Genomic DNA, 13,387 nt, shown 5'->3' on the forward strand with positions numbered 1-13,387 from the left:
CGGAGTGTTGCCGGTGCCTTTTTTTCTTCTTTTTTTTTCCTACCTAAGCTGATAGCCTCGAGAGGCTATTTCAGCGTAACCTTAACTAGTAAATGAGCTCACGGGGCTCAGACCTGACGACGTTTCTAACACGAAACCTAGCAAGAGCCGTGCTTCTCAGAGTCTACCACCGGATCGGAAACGCGACCCACTGAGAAGATCCGGCGAGAAACTCAGTGGGCTGTGTCTGTGGGTTAATTTACTCATCGATCCCTTCGTCGCAAGCGACGGGTTCGACGAGAACGAAGACCGGTGCTTGAGGTACCTAAAAGCACCGTTAGTGGATTGGGAGGATCCGAAATGACGTGTTTTGGGCGACGTCGACTGCATTCCATTCTGTCAGCAGGATCGGGAGCGTAATCACGGATACACTATGGCTAGTTCTATCTGTGTGTAACGTTGATAAACAGAAAAGCTTATATAATAAATGTGTTTTAAAAAACAAACAAAAAAAATACACGATTAAATAGGAAACCGAACTAACAATTTCATATTTTCTTATCTTGATGATACCGGTAATGACATTAGCGCGAAGTTATAAAATGACTGTATCATCACTGGTCGTTTTGAAAGTGAAATTGAAAGATTTAGTTTCGTACAAACGAACATTCACACGTACCAAGCTATTAAAAGCGTGTTAAAAACTTTTTATCAGAAATCACAGAGAATCTACCACCGGATCGGAAACGCGACCCACAGAAAAGATCCGGCGAGAAACTCAGAGGGCCGTGTCTATGGGTTAATTTACTCATCGAGCCCATCGTCGCAAGCGACGGGTTAGGTGAGGACGGTGATCGGAAAAATCAACATAAATAATATAGACACATATCTTTATATATAAAAATTAATTTCTGTTCGTTAGTCTCGCTAAAACTCGAGAACGGCGACCGATTTGGCTAATTTTGGTCTTGAATTATCTGTGGAAGTCCAGAGAAGGTTTAAGAGGTAGATTAATATGAAAATGTTCGGAATTAAATAAGAATAACAATTTTGTTTTTCCTTTGATGTCCCCCCAGTCGGACGGAATCCTTTTGGGTTTTTTTTAAGTTTATTTTATACAAAAGTTTACGTCTTTTATTTATCGATTGAGGCATTACGAAGTTTGCCGGGTCAGCTAGTATTTATTAAAATGCTGCTCTAACTCATATATATGTAATTTAGGTTTAGAAAATTATCACGGGTACAGAACGCTTTTTTTTAAATGACCGTACGTCAGTCGCCTCAATAGAAAACTTTTTGTTAACTAATATGCGAGTACTAAATTTCTGTAATCTAATTCTGGTAATAAGACATAATAAGGCCGTAATAAACAACATTTCAACGATTAATTACTGTAAAACGGTCAACATATACCTTATTAAAAAGTTAATACGATCTTGGAAAGCCGTGCTAAACCGGCTATATACTACGTTCTGAATGAGGTCAATTTCTAAAATCACATATATATATTATATATATCACACAGTACTTGACTTCAAGCATGTAGTATTTATTAGTCGGAAAATCAAACAGACTTACGATTAGTTTAATGAATCTCTATCTATATCTATAAAAATGAATTGCTGTTCGTTAGTCTCGCTACAACTCGAGAACGGCTGAACCGATTTGGCAAATTTTGGTCTTGAATTATTGTGGAAGTCCAGAGAAGGTTTAAAAGTGTAGATAAATATGAAAATGCTCGGAAAATTTTGTTTTTCCTTTGATGCGTCCCCCGTCGGACAGATTCCTTTTGTTTGTTTTAAGTTTATTTTATACAAAAGCTTAGATCTTTTTTTTATCGATTGAGGCACTGCGAAGTCTACCGAGTCAGCTAGTTAATAATAAAATAAAAGCGTCTTAAAGAAAGACGAAAAGAAAATGAAAGACCACGAATGAAACTATAGTTCCTTTTAATTAATTAATTAAGCAATTTTTTTTTTGCTCACTAATTATTATTGCTACTTTGAGAAACTACGAAAAAAATCACATTTAGAACGCGTATTTTTCACTCAAAACAGGTTCACGATTACGCTAGCAAAAACACAAATAAAAAAATTAATTATATTATGTAGCGTGATGATAAATATTATTTGCTAATTAATTACTTACCCTGCCTATCGGTGTTTCAAAAAGAATAAATTCGAAGAAAACGAAATTAGTGCCACAATTAAAACATTACGTGATAGGAAGTACATAATACTTGTAAACTATGGAAAAAATAATATTAAATAAATTCAATGCATTTTTTTCATGCTTATCAGTGAAGTATTTCGTGTTATTAAAACTAATTTACAACGCTTACTTCAAATGATACGGAACGTGCCACTTCAGTGCGTAATAATGTCACGGATCAACATCAACAAATAGGGAATGATTCCACCAAACATTATTACTACCCTTAGTAATCGACCCGTAGTGGTAGAGGCCCGACACGCTGGACTGACCAGACCCGCACTACCCTCGACACCACAGTTCACGATGCTCTACACTCGGCGGCAGATAGAGGCAAATGGCGTGGAATGATTCAGAATAAACTCTTGTTGCGAGGAGGTGGTCACGACCCTCAGTATTGAGGAAACCGAAGATGGCTGAAGAAGTGTCTTAATAATTTAAACACATAAATTATTCATGTGTTACCCTTAACTTGTAGAGGTAATTCGAATCCTACAGGTTAGTACCAATTTTTGTAATGAAATACGTACTTAACAAATGTTCACGATTGACTTCCACAGTGAAGGAATAACATCGTGTAATAAAAATCAAATCCGCAAAATTATAATTTACGTAATTCCTGGTGGTAGGACGTCTTGTGAATCCGCATGGGTAGATAACCACACCCTGCATATTTCTGCCGTGAAGCAGCAATGTGTTTCGGTTTGAAGGGTGGGGCAGCCGTTGTACTGTTAAAACTGAGACCTTAGAGCTCGTGTTTCAAGGTAGGTGGCGGCATTTATGATATATATGTCTATTGGCTCCAGTAACCACTTAGCATCATGTGGGTCGTGCACCCACCTAAGCAATAAAAAAAAAGAAATATTGAAATTGGGTCAAGATCCAATCTCGTTTTTATTATATCGAATTATTTTTATTGCATAGACAGGTAAACGAACTCACCGCTCTTGTGGCCACTTGGTATTAAGTGATTACTGGAGCCCACAGACATCAACAACAAAAATGCCGTTAAGAAACTATTTTTTGCGCCTTTTATTTTTATTGCGCGATGTTGTTCCTTCAATGTGGAAGTCATATGCGAACGTGTGTTAAGTATTACATTCGAAAAATGTTTTGTACCTCCCAACGGGATTCGAACATCGGCCCAGTCGCATCGCTCGATGCTAATACACCGGGCGTCTTATCCTTTAAGCTACGTAGACTGAACACTGACAAACGCACGTACGACCTTACGGTTCTGAGTTTTAAACGTTCTATAAATTCAAATTGAATAGAACAAAACACGAGACAATTAAAAAGTCGTTACAATTAAGAATTCGAAGTTGTTTGTTGATAAAATGAACGGAAGGCGTGCTTGTAAAATTATAACTAAATAATACAGTTTTATTATTATTTTTGTTTTAGTTATAAATAATATTGAAACAAATAGATTGTCGGAGTAAATCGCATACAGCCCTCAAACCAGGATTTCATTGTACTAGGTAAACCAGAGACATAATATGTACATGCATACGCTTATATATTTTATTTTTTTTATTGCTTAGATGGATGGACGAGCTCACAGCCCACCTGATGTTAAGTGGTTACTGGAGCCCATAGACATCTACAACGTAAATGCGCCACCCACCTCGAGATATAAGTTCTAAGGTCTCAGTATAGTTACAACGGTTACCCCACCCTTCGAACCGAAACGCATTACTGCTTCACGGCGGAAATAGGCGGGGTGGTGGTACCTACCCGTGCGGACTCCCAAGAGGTCCTACTACCAGTTAGAGGTCCTACCACCAGTTATATATACTGATATATTATGTACATATTAAATAATTAAACAGAGAGCGAACAAAACTGTTCTTTACACACGATTACATGAAATTATTCATGATCCTACACGTTAATGTATGGATTGAGATATAATAAACACTAATTTTGAACACTCGTATATATCTACGAGAGATCACAATTCCATCAGTCCATTCTCATTGCAACCCACTACCGCGGATAACGAACCCTATATGTCAAGAACAATTTAATGGAAAACTTTAACTGCCTTTGACATGTACTTAAATTGCGATAAGGGGCACAGGAAATGAACACTGAACGTAAATTTATTATAAACGGCGGATGTACATAGTTTTTCAGTTGAATAATTGTTTCCCTTGCCGAAGACGTATTCTAATTTTAAATATAATCATATGCTAATATGTTATATGCGTATTCACATGTATATCAATTTTAAAACGATCCAAATTGATTTATCTATTTACTATCACGCTTTTCAATAATGTATTTTGAAGTCAGTATTTCTATTATATGAAATAAAAAAAAATGTATCTACCTTATATTTCATCGAGAAAAAAAATCAATGCGCACATTCTAGTATTATCTATAATAAGAAGAATTATGAAAAGTAGGTATATAGTCTTTGACAATGAATTTAAATATCGAATGACGAAAAAAATAATAGCGCTTCTTTTTTTAAATGAAATCAATAAAATTGGAAAAAGTTTACATCTGGAATAAAAACGTCTTTTTTTTATATTAATTCTGCCATGCTGTTTGCATACCGCACGCAATACTAGAATGCTCGAAGCATTTTAATTATCGTGTCTAAATCGCACGTATACGTACCTACATAAATTTCCGCTTTTAATGTGCATAGGTACGCACACTTTTAATTTTTTTTCTTCTAAAATGCTTATTTCACAGAATTGCTAAAAATAATAAGTATCGAATAATTCAGATTGGCATTGTTTTCGACTCGCCGATTCCTAAATAAACATTGCTTGCAAATACTGACACCATATTGTAGGTAATCGCAAATGAAATATAATAGGCAGTCGAAAAAGAAAAGAAAAAGAACTCACTTGGTTTGTCCGAGGAATCCTCGTCCATGATGGCCAGCTTACTTGGTCGTTTATCGTCTTCCAAATTCAAACCCATATTCACTGGAATATATTTTTTTTTAAATCGGAATGAAAAAAATAAAGTTAGTTAACGCGCGAAAATTAAAAACGTCAAGTCCGTCAAAAAATTACTATTTTTGACCGATGTTCTTGATTGGGACGTATTTTTGCATTTATGTTTTGGATTATTTGTATTATTATTATGAACGAATGCGAATACGCGGACATCAGAGCGCCATGTTTACGACAAGAAGTGTTTGTGGCGCGTAACGCGGCGTATAGCGTGCACGAAGGCTGGCATCGACTGTCGCGAGGCAGCGGTGTAGCCTTGTTTTTAAAGCAGTGTTGCGAGCACCACGCCGCCCGCACTGTGCCGCACAACAGATGCACGGACGAGATCAGTGAAATTTCAACAATACCAATTGACATTCGGTATTAATATATGACTTAGGAAAAACTTATCTAGTCTCGAGACACAGATACAGTATCCGGAGTCTAAAGGTTTTGATAAAAGAATCTTAGTTTTTTTTTTTAGTTGTTCATGTTTTTTTTTGCATAGAGGACTGGGTCAGAGCCCAATGACATATATACTGCCATCCACCTTGAGATATGGTATGGATGAGGTATGGATGACTCGGACATGTAGTACGTATGGAGCAGGATCGGGCTGTGAAACGGGTGTACGCGGGTGTACCGGAGGGATGCCGCACCGTAAGGAGGCCCAAGTACCGCTGGTCTGACGCTGTGGAAGGAAATTTACGGGAGCTCCGAGTGTCGGACCGGCAAGGTGTTCATCCCGGCCTGCCGGCCTGCCGGGATGAATGGCAAAGTTTATTGTCGGAGGCCAAGACCCACTTCGGGGTCATAGCGCCAGCTCAGTAGCAGTAGTACCTTGAGATATGAGTTCTAAGGTATCTGTATAATTACAACGGCTACTCCACCCTTCAAACCGAAATCCATTACTCACGGCTGAAATAGGCAGGGTGCCTACCCGTGCGGACTTACAAGAGGTCCTACCACCAGTAATGAATTAGGCAGAGTGGTGGTGCGTATTGAATTATTGATTGACTAGGTCCCGGTCCAATCCAGCTGGTGTTAAGCTGCTAATGGAGCTCATAGTAATCGACTATGTTAATTTCGCCATCCACCTTAAGACATGAGCTCTAAGTGTCAGTTTATAGTACAACTGCTTCGCGGCAGAAATGAGTAGAGCTGTTGTACCTATTCGTGCGATCTCAAAAGATGACCTATCACCAGTAAAATTTTTTAATATTTTTTAGGGCGAGATTGAGCGATAGAGTTGTATCACGAAATTAGGTCCTTGCTTACGTAAAAGCAACGCGATACGACGCGATATAACAGTGAGAAAGTTTTAAAAACCAACTGAGCGGGCTATGAACAGTATTTTCAGTAAACGAAATATAATGTTGTGTACGCGCTTATCCCGAGTGAGATAGAATGTTCACTATACATTTGACATTTATGTAATGCAGTACAGGAAAAGTATGACAAAAAAATACTCATAGAAAATATAGGTAGATAGTAGGTAGATAAATCATTCAAGATAACTCCAAAAATGCTCACATATAAAAACTTCTAGCTTCGCCCGCGTTATTAAGGGAAAGAGTCAGTATAATTTCCCGTGCGATCGAGATGATATTTTTTTCCAAAATAAAAAGTTCAACCTTAAATGACCTATGTCACTCCCATGCCTAATACTATTACGCTAATATCTAAGCACACAAACAAAGCGCAATTTTCGTAAAAAGGGAACCAAAGTTTTTGCTTCACGTATTAATATATAGATTATATCATGGTGCATTGTCAGCACCTTCAGACGCTTCTAACAACGCTTCTAACAAGGCGCACTACACTCCACCCTCCCACAATTCTACATAACAAGATGTTGCACGTAATGACATCCTAATTGGCCACACTTACCGCGCATTCAATACGTAACTATTTAGAATACCATTTGACTCATACGTCTAAATCTACCACGATTTTACTCTTTATTTTTATCGGCGAACGAGCTCATGACCCACGAAACGTTATGTGGTTACCGGAAGCCATAGACATCGCAATATGAACTTTACTAGCCGGCTTAAGACAAGAGTTTCAAAATCTCAAATATTTTTACTTGTATATTCATGATCTTCGGTTTTATACAGAACAGTGAATATTATATATTTGAATTTTGAACACAGAATTAATAAATTTACATAAAAAAATCCCACCCTATGATAAACAAGGTTAATTTTTAAGGTTAACTTTTGAGGTAACATCGATATCAGGACTTTTTGGCGGGAACGCGAGGAGTGAAGTTGTGTGATTTGTTTTATTTTGTCTATTTCGTGTTTCTTCGGGTTTGAATGTGTAATAATGGTGGTTTATTAACTGTTTAATATCTGTGAAAGTGCACAAATGTGGGAAAATGAAATAAAGCCGCTGGACGTAACTTCTCGGGATCTTCCAAAAACTCCACTGAAAAATTCTTAGTAAATGACCACCATTTTACTGAGATTATACTTCATCCCGTATCATCTCATTTAATTTCATCCCAGTTGATTAATGTCTCAAATTAATCATCTTCATTTCATTTCACTCCATAATATCATTTTTCATAAAAATATGAATATAAGTTAAAATAAGACATGACTTTTAAGTCATGTCTTATTTCATATATGTCTCAGTTATCAGGTCATAAAATCCCTTAAAAAAAAACATCGATATCACCATCCAATTTCTACTGTGAAACAGCCTCCAAAATTAGCGTAGCTATTTCCATAAGCATACCAAAAGAATACTAAAAGAAACTAATCTTAAACAGGAGTAATGTAGCAAAAATTGTATTTTTTTATATTCCTGAGATGGGTGGACGAGCTCACATCCCACCTGGTGTTAAGAGGTTACTGGAGCCCATAGACATCTACAACGTAAATGCGCCACACAACTTGAGATATAAGTTCTAAGGTCTCAGTATAGTTACAACGGCTGCCCCGCCCTTCAAATCGAAACGCATTACTGCTTCACGGCAGAGATAGGTGGGGTGGCAATTTAGCAAAGGCAGGATCTATTTTCGTTTGACATATTACATATAATAATTTCGTAATGTAGATTAGGGTGGGTGTTATGCGGCTGTCGGATCCCATATATAACCTATCGTGAACTGTAAGCTTTAATAAACGAGGTGGAAATCTGAATTGAATTGAATAACGGTTATCATACCGGAAGGCTTGACAGCTCCGCGAGACTAGACCCTATTTTAGATATACCCTTGAGTTGATTTCGCAACAACAATATATAGGTCAGTAGTAATAGCGACTCTGAGCTTACGGCATTTATTCCTGATTCAAGTGACTATAAGTATTTTCTTCGGTATTCGCGTGTCGCATACATAATTAAAAGACAAATGTTTTCTTTTCTTTCTTCTACTTTTATACTTTTCGTGTCATCCGTGACCATGAGAATTGTTTTTGTATGTCTTCCTACCTAAGCTGATAGCCTTGAGAGGCTATAGTAGCGTCACCTAACTAGTAGGTGAGCTCACGGGGCTCAAACCTGACGACGCTGCTAACACGAAACCTAGCAAGACCCGTGCTTCGCAGAGTCTACCACCGGATCGGAAACGCGACCCACTGAGAAGACCCGGCGAGAAACTCAGTGGGCTGTGTCTGTGGGTTAATTTACTCATCGATCCCTTCGTCGCAAGCGACGGGTTCGACGAGAACGATGACCGGTGCTTGAGGTACCTAAAAGCACCGTTAGCGGATCGGGAGGATCCGAAATGACGTGTTTAGGGCGACGTCGACTGCTTTCCATTCTGTTCGCAGGATCGGGAATATAGTTACCGGCGGCCACGATGAGAGGGTTCTCGTGTCGTGCAGCTTTATCGAAGTGGTGAGAACTGTAAAGTATTCTAAAAAAATAAACAGAAGAACGTTTTCTTATTTTTGTTTTTCTAATGCTTGAGTGAGCTTGATATACATAGCTTGGAAAACTATCAACACATCCAACCCGGTACCGCTGTTTTTAAAAAATCAAACACTATTAATATTTGCAATTTCTTTACTGGTGGTAGGACCTCTTGGGAGTCCGCAAGGCTAGGCACCACCACCCTGCCTATTTCTGCCGTGAAGCAGTAATGCCTTTCGGTTTGAAGGGCGGGGCAGCCGTTGTAACTATACTTAACACCAGGTGGGCTGTGAGCTCGTCCACACATATAAGTAATAAAAAAAAAAAAAATACATATCATGAAACATAAAAAAGCCAGTTCATAATGAGACGTCTGGTGTCCGGTAATAACCCAAAAGTGGACCTAAACGAAACAGAACTTTACATGCCTATGATCCGCCTCATTTTTGCAAAGGAAAGCAAATAGCAGAAAAATAACATATCCGTTTCTTGTTCTAATATAATCTAAGTTAGTCAAAAATGTTATGTTAATTTAAGCTCTGACATAAAATTTAATTCAAACTCACGCTTCGTATAATGCGTGCGCGGAATATGTCACATACAATTGAATAATTTCAATAGTAATTCAATAGTAATTCCGTAAACTAAAAACAATACCGAATTTATAAAAGCGTAGCTTGGAGAAAATAGCGTGCAATTTTATGAGCTAATTAATGATGTAAGATTAATAACTCAAGCTTAATTTGAGATAGGATCGCTCAAATTTCGAAAGAGTTTAAAAACTAAAATCTACCAATTACATATACGACTAGCTGTACCCGTCCACTTCGCTGGGCATTTTAAAATTAACATTATTATTTCTCACCCCCACAAAGATTCTCATCATTAACGCCCCCGCAACTGGTGTAGGGAGTCCAACACTCATATAAATATTAGCCTATCCATTAAGTACATGTGTTTTCTAGATAAATACCAAGTTTCACGTCAATCGGATGCACGGTTCAGTAGTTATAACGGAACATCTGTAAAAACCACTGTACATTTATATATTAGTATTATTAGTATAGATATATAGGTCAAGTACGTCTAAGGTTTTGCGCGTCACATTTGCGATAACACTCACAAAGGAATTTTGTATTTACAGTTAATCATTTGCCGAGCAATTTTATTAGTGGCAGCAGTGTATATGTATATTGAGCTCAATCACATCACAACATCAACCAAAGCCATTATTTCGCGACAGAAATAGTAATGCTTTCCAATCGAGAGGCTGGGACAAGCATTTGCATACAATTGAGATTTCGATATCGAGGCGTCAAAGGCTATATGGTTTAAGCGAGATTTCGCTTAATACGCGACATTTATCTTTGTAATTAAAGGTCCGCTTTATTTGGTATTGGCATCAAAATTTAGATGTTTTAATTGAACTTCAATTAAGCTTAACCCATTCAAATAACTGAAGAAGTCTTTTTGTTATGACTAGAGGTCCCGCAGTAGTCGAAATTCGACTATAATTAATTGGAATTGTAAGTTTGTACACTATCATGATTGTGTTTTCAACGCCAAGACTATACTGTAGAAAAATATTAATAAAGACAAACAATAATTAATCTATACTCAATTTGACCACAGACGTCAAGAACAAAGTTTGACAATAAATAGTATGCATGCGTGTGTGCGTCAAATACATGGTATGTAGTGTGTGTAATGTTTTCTTTATTGATTTAATGCATCATCTATGCATTTTTTTTTTAAATATTAGCATTGTGCACTTCTTCTCTATATTCTCTATAAATCTGGAAAATTTCATACTGCTCCATCCGCGCAATTTTCGTAAAAAGGGATACAATGTTTTTGCTTCACGTATTAATTTTATACGTATTTTTCACGTATTTTTTTCCAAATTTTAAACTTTGAATGGTTCTCTTGTAAAGTTACAAAAATGTCACTTAAATCAAATAGTCTTTCAACCCTCGATATACATAATGTCTCAAGGTGAGTGACCGAATTAGCGGTTTGGTCCGCCGCTAGCTATATCGTCGCCCGCGTATCTTATCATTTGAAAGGGATGTAAATTGTCCCTTCGTAATAAGGTGACACTCTACAAAACTTGCATACGCCCCGTCATGACCTATGCAAATGTAGTGTTCGCTCACGCGGCCCGCACCAACTTGAAACCCATTCAAGTCGTTCAATCCCGTTTTTGCAGGATAGCCGTCGGAGCACCGTGGTTCCTGAGGAACGTGGATCTCCATGATGATCTGGAGCTTGACTCAATCAGTAAGTATCTACAGTCGGCATAATTGCGCCACTTGGAAAAAGCGAAGTCGTCGTGGCCTAAAGGATAACACGTCCGGTGCATTCATATCTAGCGATGCACCGGTGTTCGAATCCCGCAGGCGGTTACCAATTTTTCTAATGAAATACGTAGTTAACAAATGTTCACGATTGACTTCCACGGTGATGGAATAACATCGTGTAATAGAAATCAAACCCGCAAAATTATAATTTGCGTAATTACCTACTGGCGGTAGGACCTCTTGTGAGTCCGCACGGGTAGGTACCACCGCTCTGCCTATTTCTGCCGTGAAGCAGTAATGCGTTTCAGTTTGAAGGGTAAGGCAGCCGTTGTAACTATACTGAGATCTCAGAACTTATATCTCAAGGTGGGTGGCGCATTTACGTTGTAAATGTCTATGGGCTCCAGTAACCACTTAACACCAGATGGGCTGTGAGCTCGTCCACCCATCTAAGCATTAAAAAATAAAAAGGCGGCACGACATGAAAACCCTCTTGTCGTGGCCGCCGGTAATTACATACCCGATACTGTGAACCAAATGGAAAATAGTCGACGTCACCCTAAGCACGTCAATACGGATCCTCCCGATCCATTTACGGTGCTTTTAGGTACCTCAAGCACCGGTCACCGTCCTCGTCGAACCCGTCGCTTGCGACGAAGGGCTCGACGAGTAAATTAACCCATAGACACAGCCCACTGAATTTCTCGCTGATCTTCTCAGTGGGTCGCGTTTCCGATCCGGTGGTAGATGCTGCGAAGCACTGCTCTTGCTAAGGCCAGTGTTAGCAACACCCTCGGTCGCACGCGTGCAATACCGCTGATGCCGCCTTACGACAACTTACTCCCAGTTTTGTAAAAATCAGGTAAATAACGTTTTCTCATTAAGGTGGCGAAAAAGAAAAACAACTTAACGTAGATAAAAAATGACTTGAACTACGTGATGAGTCGATTTGACCCCCCCACAAATGTGACGCCTGTGTGATTTTTTGCACGGTCGCTTACGGCACCCCTGGGTGTGATATTCATTGACTACTGCAAAAACATACGGACCTCTCTCAAACAAACATCTCTGAGCATGCTAATACATGATAACAACAAAAACTACTCATTGCTACTATGTAATGTAAAATAACAAAAGCTCTGTCTTGAATGAGGATATCGTTTGAGGTTACAATGGTTTCATTACCGTCGGGAATTCCGAGAAGGATTAAAGTGATATTAAAACCGTAGACTGAGTATTTTCATTCAACCGGATATAATGTAAGCGTCGCTTAATACGAATACAAGACGACTAAAAACATATTTTTATTATTACTACTACAACAAAAAAATACGTTGCATACCTTTGCCTACAGTTCGTGTTTTAATGCTTAAGTAGTTTTATTTTAAATAAAAGAAACTAATTCTATGGAAAATGCAAGTCCAAATTAAATTATATTTTCGACAAGTAGTATCTTTAATCATAGAATACAATAAATAGCTTTGGAGGAACTCATATTAAAATGGTATTTATACCCTGTGTGCTGTGGAAGATGCGATAAATATAATCACACCTCAAATTATAATTCCCACAAAAGGCTTAGACTGTACAGCGTGCCAAAGAATTAGAACTGTATTAGTAGGTACGCTCAAAATATATTCCTATTCTTGTTTAAAGCAGCTGACGTACGAGGTCAACGAACTCGCGTGACGCGGGGTGCGGGCTGCTAAAGCGCTTTATTCACGATCCATCACGGCTGTACGTCAGCTCAAGGCCGCGGTGCTGGATGAGTGAATATTATGTTCCCCTCTAACTCGAGTAGGAATAGGGTGTTTTCGTCTACGACCGCAGTTATCTAACACCCTGTATATTAACTTTTTTTTTTTATTGCTTAGATGGGTGGACGAGCTCACAGCCCACCTGGTCTTAAGTGGTTACTGGAGCCTATAGACATGTACAACGTAGACGCGCCACCCACCTTGAGACACAAGTTCTAAAGTCTCAGTATAGTTACAACGGCTGCCCCACCCTTCAAACCGAAACGCATTACTGCTTCACAGCAGAAATAGGCAGGGCGGTGGTGCCTACCCGTGCGGACCC

The 13,387-nt window shown here is 38.5% G+C and overlaps 1 protein-coding gene across 1 annotated transcript in view; it reads right to left on the minus strand.

Moving 5' to 3' along the window:
- The window catches only part of Picot (putative inorganic phosphate cotransporter protein picot), a 99,250-nt gene extending 93,780 nt beyond the window's left edge, over nt 1-5,470 (minus strand). The window contains exon 1 of the mRNA XM_089729429.1: nt 5,055-5,470. Coding sequence (XP_089585555.1) covers nt 5,055-5,130 — 76 coding nt within the window. The 5' untranslated portion in view covers nt 5,131-5,470. The remainder of the gene's footprint in view (nt 1-5,054) is intronic.
- Between the last annotated feature and the right edge of the window lie 7,917 nt (nt 5,471-13,387).

This window comes from Bombyx mandarina, chromosome 08 (genome assembly GCF_030267445.1).
Source record: "Bombyx mandarina strain Sakado chromosome 08, ASM3026744v2".
In the NCBI taxonomy this organism is placed as follows: Eukaryota; Metazoa; Arthropoda; class Insecta; order Lepidoptera; family Bombycidae; genus Bombyx; species Bombyx mandarina.